General features: G+C 37.9%; 3 protein-coding genes and 1 non-coding gene across 6 annotated transcripts; 2 read left to right on the top strand and 2 right to left on the bottom strand.

The window, feature by feature from the left end:
- The first annotated feature begins 414 nt into the window (after positions 1-414).
- Positions 415-9717, top strand: LOC18586135 (zinc finger C3H1 domain protein). The gene is made up of 11 exons (XM_007009332.3): positions 415-659; positions 1229-1334; positions 1746-2696; positions 2777-2901; positions 3444-3608; positions 3700-4648; positions 4743-5246; positions 5320-5645; positions 6364-6462; positions 6557-6682; positions 7584-9717. Exons 1-11 carry the CDS (start codon positions 534-536, stop codon positions 9354-9356), a joined length of 5250 nt encoding a protein of 1749 aa, XP_007009394.3. The 5' UTR covers positions 415-533; the 3' UTR covers positions 9357-9717.
- Positions 9718-9799: 82 nt separating this feature from the next.
- Positions 9800-16938, top strand: ABO1 (IKI3 family protein). 3 transcript variants are annotated; one of them, XM_088810444.1, is made up of 7 exons: positions 9800-10012; positions 10888-11075; positions 11271-11604; positions 11791-14860; positions 15566-15664; positions 15760-16078; positions 16582-16938. In XM_088810444.1, the coding sequence occupies exons 2-6, from the start codon at positions 10917-10919 to the stop codon at positions 16073-16075; spliced, it is 3978 nt and encodes a 1325-aa protein (XP_088666570.1). In that variant the 5' UTR covers positions 9800-10012; positions 10888-10916; the 3' UTR covers positions 16076-16078; positions 16582-16938. The 3 variants fall into 3 exon arrangements, with proteins under 3 accessions (XP_088666570.1, XP_017984678.2, XP_088666571.1); XM_018129189.2 differs by having other exon boundaries at positions 10809-11075; XM_088810445.1 differs by lacking the exons at positions 9800-10012; positions 10888-11075 and having other exon boundaries at positions 11460-11600.
- A 318-nt stretch (positions 16939-17256) lies between these two features.
- Positions 17257-17328, bottom strand: TRNAC-GCA (transfer RNA cysteine (anticodon GCA)). The gene has a single exon. It is a non-coding gene; the product is annotated as a tRNA-Cys (tRNA).
- Positions 17329-17713: 385 nt separating this feature from the next.
- ACR9 (ACT domain-containing protein) lies at positions 17714-20883 on the bottom strand. Its single transcript, XM_007009324.3, has 6 exons — positions 20564-20883; positions 20222-20467; positions 20008-20113; positions 19151-19502; positions 18493-18777; positions 17714-18380 (listed from the first exon to the last, which is right to left on the bottom strand). The coding sequence occupies exons 1-6, from the start codon at positions 20715-20717 to the stop codon at positions 18234-18236; spliced, it is 1290 nt and encodes a 429-aa protein (XP_007009386.3). The 5' UTR covers positions 20718-20883; the 3' UTR covers positions 17714-18233.
- Positions 20884-20916: the final 33 nt, after the last annotated feature.

Here is a 20916-nt window from a genome sequence, read left to right as displayed (position 1 = left end):
ACTAGTCAATGAAGATGGAATTGTTTGCATGACTGTAAAGTTTCCTACCAAATTTCGCTTTCCACGTGGCCATTTGGCAAGTTGAAGCCTTGGCCTTTCCTTTTGGGTTGTTGGTAGTAAAAGCCAAGTTAAAGCAGGGGGCAATAAATAAATATATTTCTTTGTTTGAATTAACTTAATTGGATAAAAGAAATAAAAAAAAGGCAAGCGGATCTAAAAAAAGAAATTCATGCTCGTTTTATTTATGACGTCAGTGCTTAACTGCGCTTCGGCCTTCAAACCTCCAGCGCAGAGAAGAAAGTCCCTCAACGCGTAAATTAATAACCAGATGAAGGGTATTTCCGTCATTGAAAGACCTCGCCCGCGTTTCGTTCCTATCCTCGATTCCTTTCCCACCATCACAATTTTCCTCCACAGCCCGTTTCACCGTACGTTCGAAAAGACCGTTTCCTCCTTTGTAAGAAGAAAAAGCTTGCCCCCAGTATAAAGACGAGTTTTTTTTTCTTTTTAACTTTTTTTTGTTGTTGAATTTCATGGAGAAGATCGATGAGCTCAAAGCCAAAGCCATGGCTTCAAATTCAAAGAATGCAAACCCTATCAAAGACATCGAAGCTTCTAAAACTAGAGAAGAAGGCGAGCTCTCCGATTCATACGACGACGTATATGCCTCTCTCTCTTTATCTCGTTGACCCTAATTTTCCTCTCATTTTCTTCATCTTTTTATAACTTTCTTTTATTTATATTTGTTGCTTTTTCGGGCTGCTGAGGTAATAGAGGAAAGTCTTGCAGTTAATGGCGAATCCTTCATTAAATTTTCTTGATATATTGTGATGGTATATAGATTTTTTTTTTTAATTTTTGGTTTCTTGAACTTTTGATAATGGTAACGGTTTGACTGTGTTTGGTTGCTGAGAAATGAGAAAAGGAAAAGAAAATGATCTGGTCTTTTAAGATCTCTAATAAAGAGATATATGAGGGCTAATAAATCTTTCTTGGCGGCTTAGTAGCTTAGTTTTTATATGGAGTAAATTTTTTTACTTTTTAAAAGTTAATTATGTCCAATTGCATCCGCACTTTTTCCACTAGGCTTAGCTAAATGTGCTTAAAAATTGTTGTTGTATTGTGAAATCATGGAAGCTGAGGCAGGCTTTAGTGGGCTTTGTTATAATTGAAAAAATTACTTGTGACTTTTTGTTCTATTAAATGCTTTTTTTTTGGGGTATCACAGGAAAATCAAGGTTGCTCCACTGCGCAGTCCAGTGGTACTGTTGCACCTCCTTCAGGGCCCACTTCGGCACCTTCGGCAGTGAAATCGCCACCACCGAATCTGGCAGGTAAGTCTTTCTAATCATCTCAAGGCGAGTGTCTAGATTCTACAGCAGCTTCAATGCTTTTGACATATCAGGAGCTTATTTTTGTTGCAATGGTTGACTTATATGTCCTGTTTGTATATTAAACAAGTGTGTAATGTACTTTAATCAATGCACTATGTGGTTGCTGTTTAATGGATTAGTTATAGAAATTCTTAAAGGGACATTTCTAAGTTGGTTATTCGCTTAGTTTTTCTCGAGATTTTGTTTCACCTTCTACTGCCTTTGCCACAACATCTGGAAACTTAAATGTCTTTTACCTTCTAAGTTTTGGGGGTGGCTTCAAGATGGGCTGTTTTCTTAATATTGTGTGCACAATTAATGCGTATGTTCTGATTTTTTAATATTGTATGTTATATATCTGCTGGTTGATAGGGAACACTGTTTCTGGTAATAATCTTGCCAGCACTGTTGATATTCCGTCACGACAATCAGTTCCACCAAAGAGTCAGAAGAATATCGAGAAGAATCGGTTGCCATTTGAATCCAGTAATCCCAGTTGGTATGCACCTTCTGGAGGCAGCAATAATCTTGTAATACGCTTCACAGATGATGAAAGCGGTAGTGACTCTGAAGAGTGCAGCCAACAGAGAACTGTTGAACATAAAGCTAACTCAACTACGGATGGTTGTCGGAGACCCCTTACTTCATCTGCACCAAAGTCGAACAAGTTGGGCCAGACTTCCAGAAACATTACCAGAGTAATTCCCAAGAAACCTTTAAGCCGTACATTTAGCTCATCAATGACCAAAATCAATGGTGGGGCCAATTCCAGAGTTGCTGGTCCTTCAGCAGTTGATCAAGGGTCACGAATTAGATACTTAAATCCCCGAAACAAAAATATGGCAAGCCAAGATCTTGGGTATGATCTAGGTGTGGGTTTGAACAATAGTAAGCTACAGGACTTGAGGCAGCAGATTGCACTTCGGGAAAGTGAATTGAAGCTTAAGGCTGCCCAGCAAAACAAGGAAGCAGTTTCAGCTTCAACTTTGAACCTGGACAATGGTGCAGGAAGGAAGTGGACTCCAACTTCAGTGGATGCTGGTCCATTAGATCCAAAAGAACCAGACAAAAAACGCTTGAAAATCAGTGAATCTAGTTTTACCCATTTAAATTCAGATGCTCAACAAGAGGTACATCTTCTAAAATCTAATTTAGTGTCAAAAGACCAACAATTGGAGACAAACAGTTTGCGGAGCAGGGAAAAAGTTGATCATAGCAAGAAAGTAGTTCCAAGCAAAGCCAAATCAAGCATTAAATGGCAAAAAAAAGATGATAAGTTGGCTGATGTTTCATCAGATGATACATCTAAAGTGGTGAAAGATGGTGAACAATCTGTCTTCTTGAGGTTTTATCTTTTAACATTCCATGGATGTTCTGACTGACAGGGTTCTTTCGATCTGCAGGTGTTGACCCGCAGACAAATTTGCATCAATCCAAAAGGACCAGTAGGCAGGTGGATCTGAGTGTTTTGGCAAACCAGACTGCATCCTTAACAAAGATAAGTCCTGGTGCTTTGCCAAATAATTTGGTAAGTTAATGTTTTAAGAAGCTCATTACCCTATGTTTTTTTAATGTATAATAATATTGGCACTGTATCGTTAATATGTCAGATCTGTTTTCCAGCCTGCTTGAATGTTATATTCGTTATATTCTCTGAGCTTTTTCTTGATCTCTGTTTCATTTTGATAGGCCTTGCTTCATATTATGTGTTAATGTCAATGTGCTTAAAATTTTATAATATTATACAGATATGTGGCAAAGATCATGTCTCAAGGTTTGATTAGATATTGGTAAACTGAACCTTCCAATTTCTGGCATATTTTGCATCATCTACTTGTGTGGAAGAAAGTGGTTAATCTTCATTTATATTGTTGCAGTTGGTGTTCAATGTGTTAAATGATTAATGAATACCTTGTTGTAAATTTTTTGGTGCTAAATTATGAATAGACAAAATTGAGTTTTATCTTCATAAAATTAGAATAATCTCAAAAATCTAGTTCCAAATGAAGGCCTTCACACAATCATCAAAAATTTTTGTGTGTACTAGTTAATAGCTCTGCATCTTTGCAGAGTACTGCTGAGTTAAATCATCCAACAAAGGTTGGTTTACATAATCCACCAAGTTCTTCACAAAGCAAAGCAACAAGAGAACTGAACTTAACCAAAGGGAGCAATGGTTGTGAAGTCATATCTGGTGATAAGACACTTGAACCCTATTACAGCGAAAAATGTCAGGTCTGTTTTATTATGTATGGTGATATAATTCTTGGAACTTTATTTGGTATCATTATGACTATACTGAGACTTGATTAATCAATGTTTTCAGACATCTCAAAATACAGCAAATCTGTGGAACTGTTTGGGTAATGTAAATGTCTCAGGTCATTGTAATGTAGATATACATTCTTTAGATGAAATTGAGGAAAAACTGGACAAAGAGCTAGAGGAAGCACAAGAGCACAGACGCATTTGTGAAATTGAAGAAAGAAATGCTCTCAAAGCGTACAGAAAAGCCCGGAGAGCTTTGATTGAAGCTAATGCCAGATGTAGAGATCTTTATCGTGAAAGGGAACTTTGTTCAGCCCGTTTTAGATCTTTTATTGTGGATGATTCCAGTTTAGTGTGGTCCTCTAGGCAACATGAACACTCTGGGATTGGATTGGATACCTCAGACAATGTACGTGAAAATATGGATCTTGTACCAATGTCAAGTCATAGATTACAGCCTGACTATGATGGTTTTAACGAACCAGCTTATGATCCAAATATCCAATGTATCAACATAGCTCCTCGCACTATGTCTCACCAGCATGAGAATGGACAAAATTTGGGTTCTGAACCATGCAGTGAGCCAGATGCTAGTACATCAGAGCCATTTCATCATAATAGCAACAATGCTGCAAACAAAGTAAGATCTCCTTGTAGTCCAATTATTTCAGCAGATGAAGATGAAGAGACATCTCCAATGGACCATGATTCTGTTCAACCCAGTCCTGAGTATCAGCAAAAGAAGCAAAAGTCTGAACTAACTCAAAAGAATGCAAATAATGAGTCTAACAATCAGGATTCTTTGCTTCTTGAAGCAACATTAAGGTCTGAACTATTTGCACGCCTGGGAGTGAGAACTTCATCAAAGAACATTGATTCATGTGACCATGGAGAGCCTGCTGTTGAACGAGGGGCAGAAAATGATGTTAAAAGTGAAAAGACCCAGGTGAGCAATGGCAGTCTTACACTCTCAGAGGCAGAAAAAAAGCAATTATTCGATGTTTCAGGTAACTTATTTCATTACGAACATTGTTTTAACAGTCTGTCTTTTTGAAGGGTTTAGTTGAAAAATAATTTAATAATAGTTATTTCCTGATTCAGGTCCTGAAAAACTGAATAAAGTTATATCAGTAGCTCTGGTGCAGAATGAGAGCCAGCACCATGAAAAAAAGAATATTTCAGAATTTTTCTCAGCAGCTAATTCAGAGGCCAATGGATTTTCCATTGGATGTCACTATTCAGCTACATCTATAATATTTTCACCTTCTTCCATTTTGAGGAGTGCAATAGGCCATGTGAGGGTCATGGCTGCGGTCACTAGACAAAGAGAGGACCGCTTCTACCGTAAAGAGGGTGCTTATGTCAACTTTGACGAAATTCAGTGGTCTGGTCAGATAGCAAACTCTTTAGAGGAGGTTGTTCGGGGTTTATCTGGGAAAGAAATGGGCTCATATATGTGCACTATTGCAGTGGACCCATTTTGGCCACTCTGCATGTATGATATCCGAGGAAAATGCAACAATGATGAATGCCCCTTTCAACATGTTAAGGACTTTTCTAAGAGAGATGCATCTCAGAATACAGATGATGATTCTGACATAGCCGGTATGAATATTTCTATTATAACTTTGGAAATCTGTATGTTGTTGCTTACCTTATTGAAATCATCCTTTTGCAGAATGTCAGCTTGGTCTGATGTCATGTCAACAGCGAAGTAATGGTTCAACAAAACCTTCCAAGTGTCACGATGTTTTCATTTCACCAACTTATATTGTCAGCTTAGATATTTTGAAAGCTGATCCACATCCACATGAATCTGTTGTGACTTGGAGAAATGCACACTGCTGGTCGAAGTGTTTCAGTATCTGCATAACTTTATCAAGTTTGCTCCAGAAAGATCTGCCTACAGATGAGCCGTTCTTGGATGGCAGTGATGGTCGGATTGAAGTGCATGGCAGCTGGAATAGACAATCGTCATATTTCCAGAGTAGAAATGGGATAGTGGTTTGTAATTATATATTCTATATTATTTTTCTGCTGTTTAAGGTTTTGCATGACATGATTATAGTTATTGGTGAATCCCAACTTCTGCTTTGCTATTTATTAATTATATCCTTTTTAGAATTTAAAGGATGATTTAATTGGCACCTAAGAACATGCCTTGCTCAGAAATATATGCTTAGTCTTGGTTATTATTGGCCAGTGTTTTCTCTGTACTGTCTTGCCTTTTCTTTTGGTTTGAGCACTATGATCTTTTTGTTTGGTGAATTATAGCTTTACAAACTTCTGGCCTAATATTTATGCTATAGACACGTGCAACTTTAATCCATCTTTGCTTCCCTAAATCATTCTGTTTACTATCAAGTATCCCTTGTTTAAGTCCCTTGTTCTGAGTTGACCTTCCATTGACTTTTTAATAATCTTTTGTTAATTGTGAGATGTGAGGAAAGGCTTGGTTATATTTTCTAAAATACATTCTCTAACCGATGTCAAGTTTTCTTTGGACGATTACCTATAATCATACCCATTAGAAAAGCCTGATGCTCAATCCAAGATGGGAAAAAAACAAGGCCTCTTGTAGTTTTTCAAGTTTTTGTTACTGCTTGCTTTCACACATTTATGGTTATTTAATACCATTACCATAAATATATGTTTGTATTCTTTTTGTGTTGTTTAAGTCCATATTCTAATTTGGACTCTCCTTTCCATGGTGTGTACTCAGAATAAGCTCAACGAAGCTTTAGGTATGAATGCCCAGTCCTTGGAGATGGCTCTGCTTATTCTCAACCAGGAGGTTAACAGAATGGAGGGCATGAAAAAGGTAACCTTAGCAACCTGTTAGATAACTTTTGTTTCGTATTCACATCGCTACACTTCTGTTTCTGTCATCAACTCCCCTTTTTTAAGTTTTGCAGGCTCTTTCTTTGCTCTCACGAGCCCTCGAGGCTGATCCAGCATCAGAAAATCTCTGGATTGTTTATCTGCTTATCTGCTATACCCATATGACATTCGTTGGGAAGGATGACATGTTCTCTTATGCGGTATGTTATTATTTATGCCTGGTTTAAATAATTCTATGGAGTCTCTGCACGTCAGGAATCCATTCTTTTAGTGGGCGTGCTATTGATTTTATGGTAACTTTTCATGCTGATATGTAGAGGTTTTTGTGTAATGGAATTTGTTGGTTAGCCCTCCTAATGGGAGTTCATGCAAATACTAGCATCTACATGCCTGGAGGAACTTTTTGGTTTCTCCAAAGAAGTGCTCTTCATTTGGAAACTCATTGCACCGCCCATTGTCTTATGCATGCTATTAATATCTTTGTTAGCTGTTTGTATCCTGCTTTTACTGCTCACTATTTTCAAATGCTATATTACTCTCCTTGTGATGGTGGGAATGGAATAAAAGCAGAGAAACTAAAAGAAATTACTTGTCCATTCATGATGGTTGTGTGAGCTTGTTACAATTATTGTTATGGTGGTAATGGTAATTTTTGGATTGGGGGGGGAGGGGGCGGGGGGTGTCAATAATAGAATATGTGAACGCTGTTGTTATTGGTTTTTATGTGTGAGTATTTGTCCATGTGTCATTCTTTTTGGCTTGCTTAAGGTTGTTCCTCTTTTGATAACTTCCTTGCCATCACTTCCTTAGGTATTTGTGTATGTGTGTAAATTTAATGTATTATGTTCTTTCAAATATTTATTCTTTTGGTATATTAAAATTTGCTTTGTTTGGCATTAAACTTGTATTATATTGCGTATACTTAGGCAGCATCATATCTCTCATGCACACACCAAACATTTAAGAATGTATTTCTGTGTATATGTGTATGTGGATGTGTTTGGTTTAACACATGCAGACATGCATCCTTGTTCCTCCTTTAGAGAATTCAAATGAAGTTCAAACCTTTTGTTTGGGAATACTTGTCCTCTTGGTCTTCAGGTCAGAAACAATGAAGGATCGTACGAACTTTGGCTTATGTACATCAACAGTCGAAAACAACTTGATGATCGGTTGGTTGCATATGAAGCTGCTCTTTCAGCACTTTGCCGTGGTGCATCTTCCTCTGGGAAGGATGAAATGCATACTAGTGCATGCATCCTAGACCTGTTTTTGCAGATGATGGATTGTTTGTGCATATCTGGGAATGTTGAGAAAGCCATCCAAACAATATATAGACTCTTACCTTCTACAACGAATTCCGATGGGCCTCATTCTCTGATGTTTACTGATATCCTCACATGCTTAACAATTTCTGACAAATGTGTATTATGGGTTTCTTGTATTTACTTGGTTATTTACAGGAAGCTGCCAGATGCTGTGCTGCAGCGGTTAGAGCGTGAGAAAGAACTCCTTCCAGTTGAATGGCCCTCAGTTCATCTGGGCGATGATGAAAAGAAAAAGGTTGTGCAGTTCTTAGAAATGGTAGTAAGTTGTGTTGACTCGTACATCAATATTGAAACATTTAAGAGTGAAATTGATCTCAGATCAGCACAACTTTTTGCTCTCAACCACATTAGGTGTATGGTGGCACTTGATAGATCTGAATGCAGTCAAAATTTGTTGGAAAAATACATAAAGTTGTACCCATCTTGCTTAGAACTTGTTCTGATATCAGCACGAGTGCAAAAAAATGATTCTGGGAATTTGGCTTTTACCGGCTTTGAAGAAGCCCTTTGTAACTGGCCAAAAGAAGCCCCTGGAATTCAGTGTATCTGGAACCAGTATGCTGACTATGCCCAACAAAATGGAAAACCTGATCTTGTCAAAAAACTCATGACACGCTGGTATCACTCAGTTTGGAAAGCGCAGTACCCTGAAAGTGAAAATTTGAATGCAATAGATGGTGGGAACTCCTTTGTCTCTCTGGAATTGGGTTCAACGTCAAGGCCTGAATTTTTGGCACCTAGCTCTAATCAGATGGATGTGATGTTTGGATATCTTAATCAATTTCTTTATAAGTTTTTGCAGAATGATTGTGTTGAGGCTCACTCAGCTATTGACCTGGCATTGAGGGCTGCTACTGCCACGGGTTTCAATCTTTGTGTAAAGGAGCATGCCATGTTTTTGCTTAACGATGAGTCTCACGAGGAGGGCATTCCTATTAGTTGGCAGCTTAACACTTTGAATATGTATTTGGATGCTGCCCGGTCTTTTGCAGTCTCTGAGCCACTATCTAGACATTTTATCGGCAAGATTGAGAAGTCAAGAGTCCAGCAACTTGTTAGAAACATTCTGAGTCCAGTCTTAGTCGATTCTTATCTTGTGAACTTGGTTCTTGAAGTGTGGCACGGGCCATCTCTTTTGCCCCAAAACATAACTGAGCCAAAGAATCTAGTTGATTTTGTGGAAGCTATCTTGGGAATAGCACCATCCAACTATGAGTTAGTGTTTTCCGTGAGTAAGATGTTAAGCAAAGGAGACAGCTATAGTGACATTTCTCCCGGTCTTTTATTTTGGGTTGGCTCTACCCTGGTCAATGCAATCTTTCATGCTGTCCCCATTCCGCCTGAGTATGTATGGGTAAAGGCTGCAGACATACTGGGCAATATTCTGGGCACTGGAACCATACTTAAAAGGTACTATAAAAAGGCTTTATCAGTATATCCATTCTCCCTCAAATTGTGGCAATGTTATCACAAGGTAACTAAGATTAATGGAGATGGGAATGCCGTTGTGGAAGCAGCAAGAGAAAGGGGTATTGAACTTGACTGAAGTCTTTTCTTAAAGATTGTATAATGTTAGGTTGGTAGAGTCAGCGCTTTTACTTGAGATGATACCATATTAGGGAAAAATTTTGGCAAGGTAAATACTGAGCCAGTTCTGCTGTAACCCAGTTAGGAGGGATAGATGTGAGAGCAGGTAACACAGAAATATACAAACTATAGGAACAAAATCAAACACGTGATATCTTTGATGAATACTGAATAGGTGAAAGGTCATCTTAGATGTAAACCTTATTTTTGTGCTCCCTTTTCCTTATTTCTTGTGTTGCTTTTTCTTCTTAATCAAGTGTAATTACCCATATTTTGTACTCATTTGATGTAGTTGAGTTCAATCCTTATTCTTTTCTTCCCGTTTCACTCGCTCTTCTTCCTCGGCTGTCTCTTTACCTGTTGATGTTTTCTTGAAGGTTTTGACAACAAATAGGGACTCTCGACTGCGTTATGGTACTGAGAAGAAGGCATAAAATCTATGAAATATGCTTGTTTAGAGTTTGAGCAGGGAAGAAAATGCAAAGCATCCATAGGTTTGGATTTTGGGGTATATTTCTGCAGGTAAAAGAGCCGGTTTAGTGGAATGGTGAATGCTCATTTTCCAACTCGGAGGACTCAACCCACGTACACAGCTTTATACCAATTTCTTTTCAGGTGTGCAACTGGTCAAATTCTAAGTTATTAATACTTGTGGAGATAACTGAAATCTAACCCAATCTGGAAGAAGAAAAATGAGACGTTGGAAAGGCCGACTGCCGAATTTTAAATTTTACATTAGAAGTGGTTAAAGGGTTATTATAAAGATAATTACAACTTGATTTCACCAGTTTTGAGAAGATTAGAAAGCTTTTCATCGTATTGTCAAGCTGTTAACTCTTAACAAAGTAAAAGATAAAAAAAGTTCGAAACAAAATTTATTTTGAAATTTATATTATTGACGGTAAGGTTTTTTGAAAAACTAAAGGACAGAATTTGAAAATATAATAGTTTGAGTAGTATGAATTTGGAAATAGAATGAATAAAGTTTAAAATTTACTTCAAAATCTATATTATTCATAGTAAGTTTTTATAAAAAAAAAAAAATGAAAGATAAAAGGGTTTAAAAATATAATATTTTGAATGGTATGAATTCGAAAATAGTACAAGTAAACAATAAAAATTTATATTATTTATGCACATGATTATGATTAAATTTGCAATTATAATTTATAGAAGGAGAAAAACAATTCATTCTAAATTATTAATTATTTCTGTCATTAGCTAGAATTTATTAAAAAAAAGAAAAAATCATTGGTTAGAATTCTAATTATTCACAAAAAGGAAAAAAAAAGTTAGAAGGAAAATATTGAGAGAAAGAAAAAACATAGGGGCAAATTAGTAAAAAATAAGAAGTTTTTGTTTCTCTAACTAGGTTTGGCAATAGTGAAATGAAAGCTCCGTCCTTTTTCAGAAGTGAGAGCAAAAAAAGCCTCCTTTCGCAAGGCTTAAGCCCCATCAAAACCCTTATTTTGGCTTCGATTTTCCGCTAGGGTCTTCCGTTACTTGAGAAACGAAAAAAATGAAAAACCTGAAGCTTTACTCAGAGATTACTTCGAATCTGGAGTTACAATCAGAAGGCGAAGTATTACTGTTCGCTGCATATGATATCGAGAGAAATCGCTTCTTCTTTGCTTCTTCGGATAATCTCATTTACACCCTCCATCTTTCTTCTTTCCAAGTATGCCGCTCTCCTCTTCTCCTTGTTTTTTTTTTTTTATAATTTTTTTTTGATGAGTTACATACAATTGGTGTAAATTTAAATGGGATTGTTAAGTATGCAACTTTTATATATCGTTTGTAGAAATTTTTGGCCTTTTCAATGCAGCATTTTGTAGAATTTATAGTTGCTGACACGAGTCTTTAAATGTTTCAGAAAGAAAGGGCATGGACTAAAGGTCCTTTGCAAGCAGAAATCGATCCCTTGGGTTTGGAGCCTGAGGATGTCATTACTTCTTTTGATTATCTTATGGAGAAAGAAGCATTGATAGTGGGTACTTCTAGTGGGCTTTTGCTGCTGCATAACGTAGATGGGAAGGAAACAGAAGTTGTCGGTCAGGTGGAGGGTGGAGTCAAGTGCATCTCACCCAGTCCAGATGGAGATCTTCTTGGTGTGACTACTGGTTTAGGGCAATTACTGGTGATGACTCATGATTGGGATTTGTTGTATGAGACTGCATTGGAGGACCATCCTGAAGGAGTTGACGTACGTAAGGACTTTTCTCCATTATTCTCCGATTTTTTTTTTTACTGCTTTTTCTGCCTGCAATTAATTTTTTCTGTATTTTTCACTATCATGCTAATGTGGGATAAGGAAAATAACCAATTTTTCAGTTATGTAACTTACTTCTGTTCTCTATTATATTGGTAATTTATTAACTGGCTCCTGGCTTCAGGTGAACTGGATTTTTTGTCCAGAGATGTTTTGGGAAGCCCCATTTCTTGGAGAGGTGATGGGAAGTACTTTGCCACTCTGAGCGAGATGCCAAATTCTTCTTTGAAAAAGAGGCTTAAGGTCTGGGAACGGGATACTGGAGCATTACATGCTTCCTCAGAACCAAAGGAATTAATGGGAGCTATTCTGGAATGGATGCCTAGTGGAGCAAAAATTGCAGCTGTCTGTGACAGGAAGCCAGAAGCTGGCCCATCAATAGTTTTCTATGAAAGGAATGGGTTAGAAAGAAGCTCGTTTTGCATTAATGAACCAGTTGATGCAACCGTAGAACTTCTGAAGTGGAATTGCAGTTCTGATCTTCTTGCAGCCATTGTCAGATCTGGAAATTATGATTCTGTTAAGATCTGGTTTTTCTGTAACAATCATTGGTATCTAAAGCAAGAAATCAAATACTTGAGGAAAGATGGAGTTAGGTTCATGTGGGATCTGACAAAGCCACAGCAATTAATCTCTTGGACTCTTGGTGGGCAGGTCACAGTTTACAAATTCATCTGGGTCGCAGCTGTCATTGGAGACTCAACAGCTTTGGTAATTGATGACTCCAAGATACTTGTGACCCCCCTTTCTTTGTCCTTATTGCCACCTCCTATGTATCTATTTAGCCTTAATTTTCCAAGTGCTGTTCGGGAAATGGCTTTTTATTCCACGAAAGGTAAGAATTGTTTGGCTGCATTGTTATCAAATGGCTGTCTGTGTGTTGCAGAGCTTCCTGCACCTGATACTTGGGAAGAACTAGAGGGCAAAGAATTTAGCGTAGAACCATGTGTATCTGCAACATCCTTGGGATCCTTTGTACATCTTATATGGCTGGATTCACACATGCTTCTAGCTGTTTCTCATTATGGATTTGATCACAGCAATTGTTCTTTCCAAACCCCTTCAAGTGAGGATAGGCTTTGTGGTTTCTATTTACAGGAAATTGAGCTTGCTTGTTATGAGGATAACTTGCCAGGTTTACTGACATGCTCTGGCTGGCATGCAAAAGTTTCCTATCAAAATTTGTTGGAAGGACTTGTAATGGGGATTGTTCCTAATCCTGCTAAAAGATGTGCAGCTTTTGTTCAGTTTGATGGCGGAGAAGTTTTTGAATATACATCAAAGTTGGGAATTACCAGAAGAGATTTGAAACATGATGAGATAAGTTTTTCTTCATCTTGCCCCTGGATGAATGTGGTTCTGGTTGGTGTCAGTGAACAACCGCAGCACTTGCTTTTTGGTCTTGATGATATGGGTAGGCTGCATGTCGGTAGGAGAATACTATGCAGCAACTGCAGCAGTTTTTCATTTTACTCGAATTTAGCTGACAATGTGATCACACATTTGATTCTTGCAACAAAACAAGATTTGCTTTTTATTGTTGACATCAGTGATATATTGCATGGAAAACTGGAATTAACATATGAGAATTTTGTACATATTGGTAGCAAACGAAAAGAAGAGGAAAATATTAACTATATAAATATATGGGAAAAAGGGGCCAAAGTTGTTGGTGTCCTGCATGGAGATGAAGCCGCTGTCATATTGCAAACAAATCGTGGAAATCTGGAATGCATCTATCCAAGAAAATTGGTGCTAGCTTCAATTGTCAATGCTTTGAACCAAAAACGCTTTAAGGATGCACTTCTTATCGTGAGGCGACACAGGATTGATTTTAATGTGATTGTTGACTATTGTGGGTTGCAAGCGTTTCTTCAATCAGCTTCAGAGTTTGTCAGGCAGGTCAACAATTTGAGTTACATAACTGAGTTTGTCTGTGCCATTAAAACTGAAAAGATGACAGAGACACTTTACAAAAAGTTTTTCTCTCTACCTTACTGCAAGGAGCAAAAGGATTTACAAGCCAATGATTTGAAGGGTTCTGATGCTAGTTTAGATGCTACTAACAAGGTGTCATCAGTCCTTCTGGCCATAAGGAGGGCTCTTGGGCAACAAGTACCAGAAAGCCCTGCAAGGGAGCTCTGTATTTTGACCACTCTGGCTCGTAGTGATCCCCCTGCTCTTGAAGAGGCTTTGGAGAGGGTAAAAGTTATCCGAGAGATGGAGCTATTAGATTCTGATGACCCAAGACGAATGAATTGCCCATCTTCTGAAGAAGCTCTGAAACATCTCCTGTGGTTATCAGTTTCAGATGCTGTCTTTGAAGCTGCTTTAGGCCTTTACGATTTGAACCTTGCAGCTATTGTGGCACTGAACTCCCAGCGGGACCCTAAGGAATTTCTTCCCTTTCTCCAAGAATTGGATCGTCTGCCAGTTCTCTTGATGCGCTATAACATTGACCTTAGGCTGCGCAGGTTTGAGAAAGCTCTCAGACACATTGTATCTGCAGGTGATGCCCATTTTGCTGATTGCATGAACCTTGTGAAGAAGAATCCTCAACTTTTTCCTCTAGGACTTCAGCTGATAACTGATCCTATAAAGAGAGGGCAAGTCCTTGAGGCTTGGGGTGATCATCTTAGTGATGAAAAATGCTTTGAAGATGCTGCTGCAACTTATTTGTGTTGCTCCAGTTTGCCAAAAGCTTTGAAGGCATATCGTGAATGCGGTAATTGGAGTGGTGTGCTGACAGTTGCTGGGCTTATAAAGCTGGAAAAAGATGAAGTAATGCAACTGGCTCATGAGCTTTGTGAACAACTCCAAGCCCTTGGTAAACCAGGAGAAGCTGGCAAAATTGCTTTGGAGTATTGTGGAGATATTAGTGTTGGGATCAACTTGCTAATCAGTGCTAGGGACTGGGAGGAGGCTTTGAGGGTTGCTTTTTTGCATAGGAGAGAGGATTTAGTTTCTGAAGTGAAAAATGCGTCATTGGATTGTGCAAGCAGCCTAATTGATGAATATAAGGAAGGGTTGGAGAAAGTGGGGAAATATTTGGCTCGCTATTTAGCTGTTCGACAAAGGAGATTGTTGCTTGCAGCGAAGCTCCAGGCAGAAGAAAGGTCGATAAATGATATTGATGATGATACTGCTTCCGAAGCTAGTAGTACATTCAGTGGAATGAGTGTCTACACCACAGGGTATGTGTTCTGCATATTTAGTGTCATATGCGTTGCTCTATAGCTTGTTGTGGTTCACCATATCTCTTGGTTATATTTTATCCATGGCATTACTGTTTATAGAACATGTCATATTTACTTATGCATGTGCATCAATACCTTGTTGCTTACTTATTCTTGTTATTCGTTGATTTTTTCTTTTTCTACTTTCTAGATAAATGAAGAACCTTATTTGATTGAAACTTTAACCTTAATCCATCATTTAATGACTGAATTCTGTTTAGTTCATAACAAGTATCATTGTTCTCAATTGTAAAGAGCTACCTAAAGGACAACTTTTTGTGTGCTTTTTGAATTTTTATTTTTCTAAATATTAGCATTTAAGCAAATATTATCACTTCCTTCTCAACTGATTATGTTTTATCAATTTACAATTTCTTTTTTCTTTGTTTATGTTTATTCTATGAGCATCCTCAAACTTTTCTGGCAAACTATCACTTCTTTGGAGATCCAAGAGAAACATATATGGGTATTTCTTAACTTTAATCATAGCCTGAATACATTTGCATGTCACTACACTATAAATATCTTCTCAATGTGCTACAAGTTGCATGATTAATAAGGTGGAGCTCAGAGCCTGTTTTCTGATTTCAATGGTATATACAGATGGCCTTTTTTTGAGTCTTGTTCTCGTCTGAATGTGTTGCTTCCTTCTTGCATGAACAGGACAAGAAAAAGCTCTGCTGCTTCCACCAGCTCAACTGTGGCTAGCAAGGCTAGAGATGCAAGACGTCAACGAAGCAGAGGAAAAATTCGCCCTGGCAGGTATGTGGTTATTCAAAGTGTTAGGATCTCTCTTCTTTCTTCCTTGCTATATCTATGGTGACATAATTTTCTGAGAACATTTCTTGACATTGTAGCCCTGGTGAGGAGATGGCTCTCGTAGAACATTTGAAAGGCATGTCTCTAACAGCTGGAGCAAAGAGTGAACTCAAGTCCTTGTTGGTTTCCCTTGTAATGCTTGGCAAGGAAGAAACTGCACGGAAGTTGCAACATGTGGGGGAGAACTTTCAACTATCTCACATGGCAGCAGTCAGACTAGCTGAAGATACAATGTCTAATGATAGCATAGATGAGCGTGCACATACTTTGGAGCGTTATGTACAGAAAGTAAAAGCTGAACTGCAGGATTCAGATGCTTTTTCGTGGCGTTGTAGAGTATTCCTATCTCCTTGACAGGTTAGCTCATTTCTTGCCAATAACCACCCTTACAGTTTCAAACTTCTGCATTATTGAACTATATCTTATATTGTTTGATGTTCCGTAGATATTTTTGAGTTTTGACATCAAGATTAAATGAGCATAGAGTAAGTCAAAAAAATCAGAGAGCTAGCGCACCAAGTAACTTCCTGATAATTTACACATATTTTAACTTTCTGATATTCAATGGCACTTGTGTTTTGCACGTGGCTTGATATTAGGGTTTCATAGCTATTCATATGCAATACATCAATGTTAAAGCCTTGTTAACTGAGTTTGGGATTCACACATCTGTTCTTTCTGGATTCTCTCTTGCAAAACATGAATGCCCTTCTCCACAGGCATACATAAACAAAAAATCTGTGCAATGATTTAGCTCTTTGTACATGCTTAGTGCTTTTAAATTATAGCATCTGAATCCATGCCATGATTCAAATGTCACCAAAACTTATGTTTGATTTTTCGCTATTGTGTATCTACAGGCATAAATTGTCTTATACACACGGGCTGCTGAAGGCAATCCGTGTCCATTTTTGAGACAAAAGGTTGTGGTTAAGGAAATAGGAGGCGTTATTCTATTGAAGCAGCTTTCGATCTCCACTCCTAATTTCATTATGTTTTTGTTAAGTTCCATTGATAGATAGCTAAGTTCATGGTTTTTAACTCAAGTCTTTCATTCTCAGTTATTAGATCAATGGGAATCATATGGCTGCCAAGTGCACGTGAGATATAGTTTCTTTTAAACCACAAGATGGTGTAATTTTTGTATCTTACACTGTATACTTTTTGTCACTAATCATTGCATTGGGTGACTGCCCAATACAAGAACCGATTTTGTTGCCTTGTTTGCTTTCTTCTTCATCTTTCTTAAAAGAGCATCTATTGAACTTCAAAGCCATAGAAGCTTAAAACTGGAAATGGCGAACTGATGGAAATTACAGTTAAGGAAATGTGGGAGGGATTTCAACTTTGGGTGTTGAAGTTGGCCGAGGGTTGGTCTCAACACCAAAGGTAAATGAATCTCCCAATCTCCAACATGAATCCAAAGCCGTTCCTTTGTAATGTAAAACCAAAAGGAAAAAATCCAGAGGGAAAGGGGAAGGGAGAGTAGTGGTATTGTATTTTTATTGTTTAATTGTAAAAGGGATTAAATTTGAAGGGCCCAACCGGGTTCGAACCGGTGACCTCTTGATCTGCAGTCAAATGCTCTACCACTGAGCTATGGACCCTCATATTGTTAATGTTATCAAAACATTATTAATACTGTTTCTAAGAGGGTTGCATTGTCGTCGTTCCAACCCCGTGCCATCCATTGAGAATCTTAAATCCTAACATTAGAAACATATTACTTATTATGTTACATGTCCAACCCACTTGCTACCTCTTTTATAATTTTCCGTCATATATCTAATCTTATACCATCAGTCAAAGATCTTAAATATTAATACTATAAATAACTTAAACGATTATATAGATTTACCATTCATGTGATATAAAATCATGAATGGAGCACCAAATGTGATAATTGTTGTTCATCCATGAGATTGGTAAAATTAGAATGAAAGGATGTGATCAAAGTAAATATAAGCTTCCTTAGTACCAAACACTAAAAGATTTCACATGTAAATCGTATGCATTTTTATAGGGAAAGGAAACTCAAATCAGAACAGAGAGAATGAATGGTCACTCCTCATTCCTACCATGCATTCATAAGCGCCATGTATAAAGGAAAATGCTTCCTTCCTTCCCATTCTCAATATTTTTACAATACAATCTCAATTACTTTGCTGAAAATTTAGTCCTCATCTTCATCAAGGCATGCCATGGTCTAGAATTTCGACTAAAAGCACAAGTTATGTATACATGAAAAGAGGATAATACTACAGTTAAAACTTTAAGAGCCAGAAATGGCAAAGATGCTGCCAATAGCTTACAATGCAATCTTCAGAACTCAAAGCAGTGTCCTGGTCCTTGCTTCTGGACTGTTTGATTGGGACACACTGGTAGCATAGACATCAAATTGGGGCCAAGGAGGAGTTGTATGATGCAGCCAAGATGATTCTTGTGTTTCTAAATACAGCAAGGTACACCCACAAGAGCAAAACAATTGCTCACCATCAACATATAGATCAGCTTACCAGCCCATCAATATTCTTCTTACTCTGTCCACAATCCGATTTCTAGCTTGGCTGCTTGCTAATGAAAATTCACAGCTGTCATCCAAAAGAAATCTATAGACTTCCCATTGGCGATCTGAGGTCGAATGCCTTCCAATTTCAGCCTATCAATGGCAACAGCAAAGAAGACTCATTCACAAATGCAAAAATATATTCAGATTTCGTGAGAAAAGGGAAAGCTGAAACACAAATAAGAAATTCCCATGTAAATCTTACCGAGAAAATGCATATCCCAAGCATTTTAAGAGCCAATGTGACATCATGGAAAACTCGAGGCCTTCCCTTTCCAGATAACTCAACAGGGTTAGCAACCAATAGTTCAGTATCAGGGCCACGGTTGACAATAAGCAGTCGAAATGGGTGAAGCATCTCCTCCTTTAAACGAGAACATAAAGCAGTCTGATGCTTGGGATCCACGATCTTTTTCCCATCTGCTTGCCGAATAAAGAGATCCATATTACGGTAGCCTCTCAGACTTGAAGAGAATCTACCATAAGCGATCTAAATGAGAAACAACGACAACCACATATTGTAAACTACTAAATGCAAGCACTGCCAGCCAATAAAACCAAAAATATGTATTAAAGCAACATTTTCAAAAAATTAAAAATTAAAAAAAAAATACAAGTGGTCCAGTCCCAGCAAATTTAGAGAATAAAAGCACCCTATTTTCACTGCTTCCCAGACATCAAAGAGCAATGATAGCAAAGGACAGTCAAAAAGTAGATGTGATAAATACTAATTTGATTACATATATATCACGCACCTTACAACATGAAGCTGTATACTGTTCATGATTAAAAATCACTACAAAGAAGCCTACTAAAAACAACAATCAACAGGAATTCAATAACATGAATCTCATGACAAGTACCTGAATATCACAGTCTTTTGAAGTCCTCAAAATGTCATAAAAGAGTCCTTTTTGATCAACACATTGGATTTGAAGCAATGTATGAACAGGGCTCAACTGATTATCTATAGTAACAGTGGCCTTCTTCAGTGCCATCAGGTCTGCCTTGAGTTCCTTTGAGGTAGCTTCCTTGTCTGCTAACTCATAGCTAAATAACTCCTCTGCAACAGCAGGAGGGAGAGAAGAGAATGCCTTCATACTCTCATATTCTGGCCCTGCCAACTGAAGTTCACAGCTGATACAATACTTCCCCAAAACAGTAATCAGATGCGCAGTGGTGTCATCTCGCCTCTGTTTTGTATGCAAAAGTTCCCTAAAATGAGACAGTGCCAGACGTTACGAGTTACTGCCAATTATGCATTACCAACAGCAAACAAAAATTCCAACCTGGTTAAATAGCCCTAGCTCCGGAGAGAAAAAAAGGTACAAAAATATAAAAATCAACAGGATACAGACATCAAAACTTCCTCTTCCAATCAAAGCCATATCTATTGGTTATTCTTCTCATCTCTGGCTACAAATTTAATACACTACAATAGTTTGTCCACCAAAATCCAGCATTCTAGAAACCGAACTTCACAAAGTTCCAAGAAAGAAAGCAACAACAATAAAGATAACCGTATCAATGAGCCATCATAATGGCATTATCTCAAAACTAACATATAAACAATGAACTCAAATACTTATAGAATTGAAACACTAAACAAAATGGTACACCCCCAAGACAGAACCGAGTTGAAAAGATGTTATATGAAATCAAAAGAAATTGCATACCATATTCACTCAACTAAAAATTTCTTTATAACATAAATACTCACATTCCATCCGTGATATAAAACAAGTCCACAACTCTTCCATCCGGCGTTGTCATAACCTTCACCTTTTGAATTGTAAACTCAAGCTCCGACAATATTTTCGTAACATCTACATAAAAAAAAAAAAAACCCAAAATCCCATAATTTATCTACTAACTCATATAGTAAAAGAAACAATCAAAACACCGCAGAAATTTAAAGGGTATTGTTAGCTAACCGTTAAGTAATCCCTTGCGGTCCAAGCAACAAAGTTTCAACAAATAAACCGAAGAAGAAAGAGTTGAATTTTGATTTCCATTTCCATCTCCTCCTTGCTGATTAAAGTAATAAAAGGGCAGCAAACACGAAGGACAAATCGAAACCAACCGATTTTTCAAGCTTTCCCAATCAATTCTCGACGAATTTGAAACATTCGGAACCAACCAAAATACTATATAACACCATCTTCCGTCCGTCGAAAAATCTAATAATAATCGAAATAAAGAAACATTCAATCTTTTTTTTATAGTATTATTTGGCGCGCATTTAATTCATAAATTAATATGAAAAAAAGGGATACCTGCTCGGGCAATTGAAAGCCCGAACTCAAGAATGATACGGCAAAGGTCGCAGCCGAGGCCGGGCTTGTCGGGGCAATTAACGGTGACGACGGTGGGCTCGGATGGACCTTTGGGTAATTGGATTAAAACGACGTCGTCGCTCGGAATGCCCATTACCGGAATGTGCCCAGGTGTTTCGGGGTTGGTCGTTAAAAGGGTATATTTAGGAATTTTCTTTTCTAAGAGGCTGTCGCCGGAGCAAGGTGAGGTTGAGAGTAGTGGGGTGGTACGGCGGTGAGGTTTGGCATTTCCTTTGTTCTGTGGAAATGGAAGCGCGATGGAGGCGGAAGGATGGGTTTTTAAGTTGTCCATT

This window comes from Theobroma cacao, chromosome 10, assembly GCF_053813885.1.
Source record: "Theobroma cacao isolate CCN51 chromosome 10, ASM5381388v1, whole genome shotgun sequence".
NCBI classification, from domain to species: Eukaryota; Viridiplantae; Streptophyta; class Magnoliopsida; order Malvales; family Malvaceae; genus Theobroma; species Theobroma cacao.
Note: the sequence above shows the minus strand (reverse complement) of the source record. Positions and strands in the feature narration are given on the sequence as shown.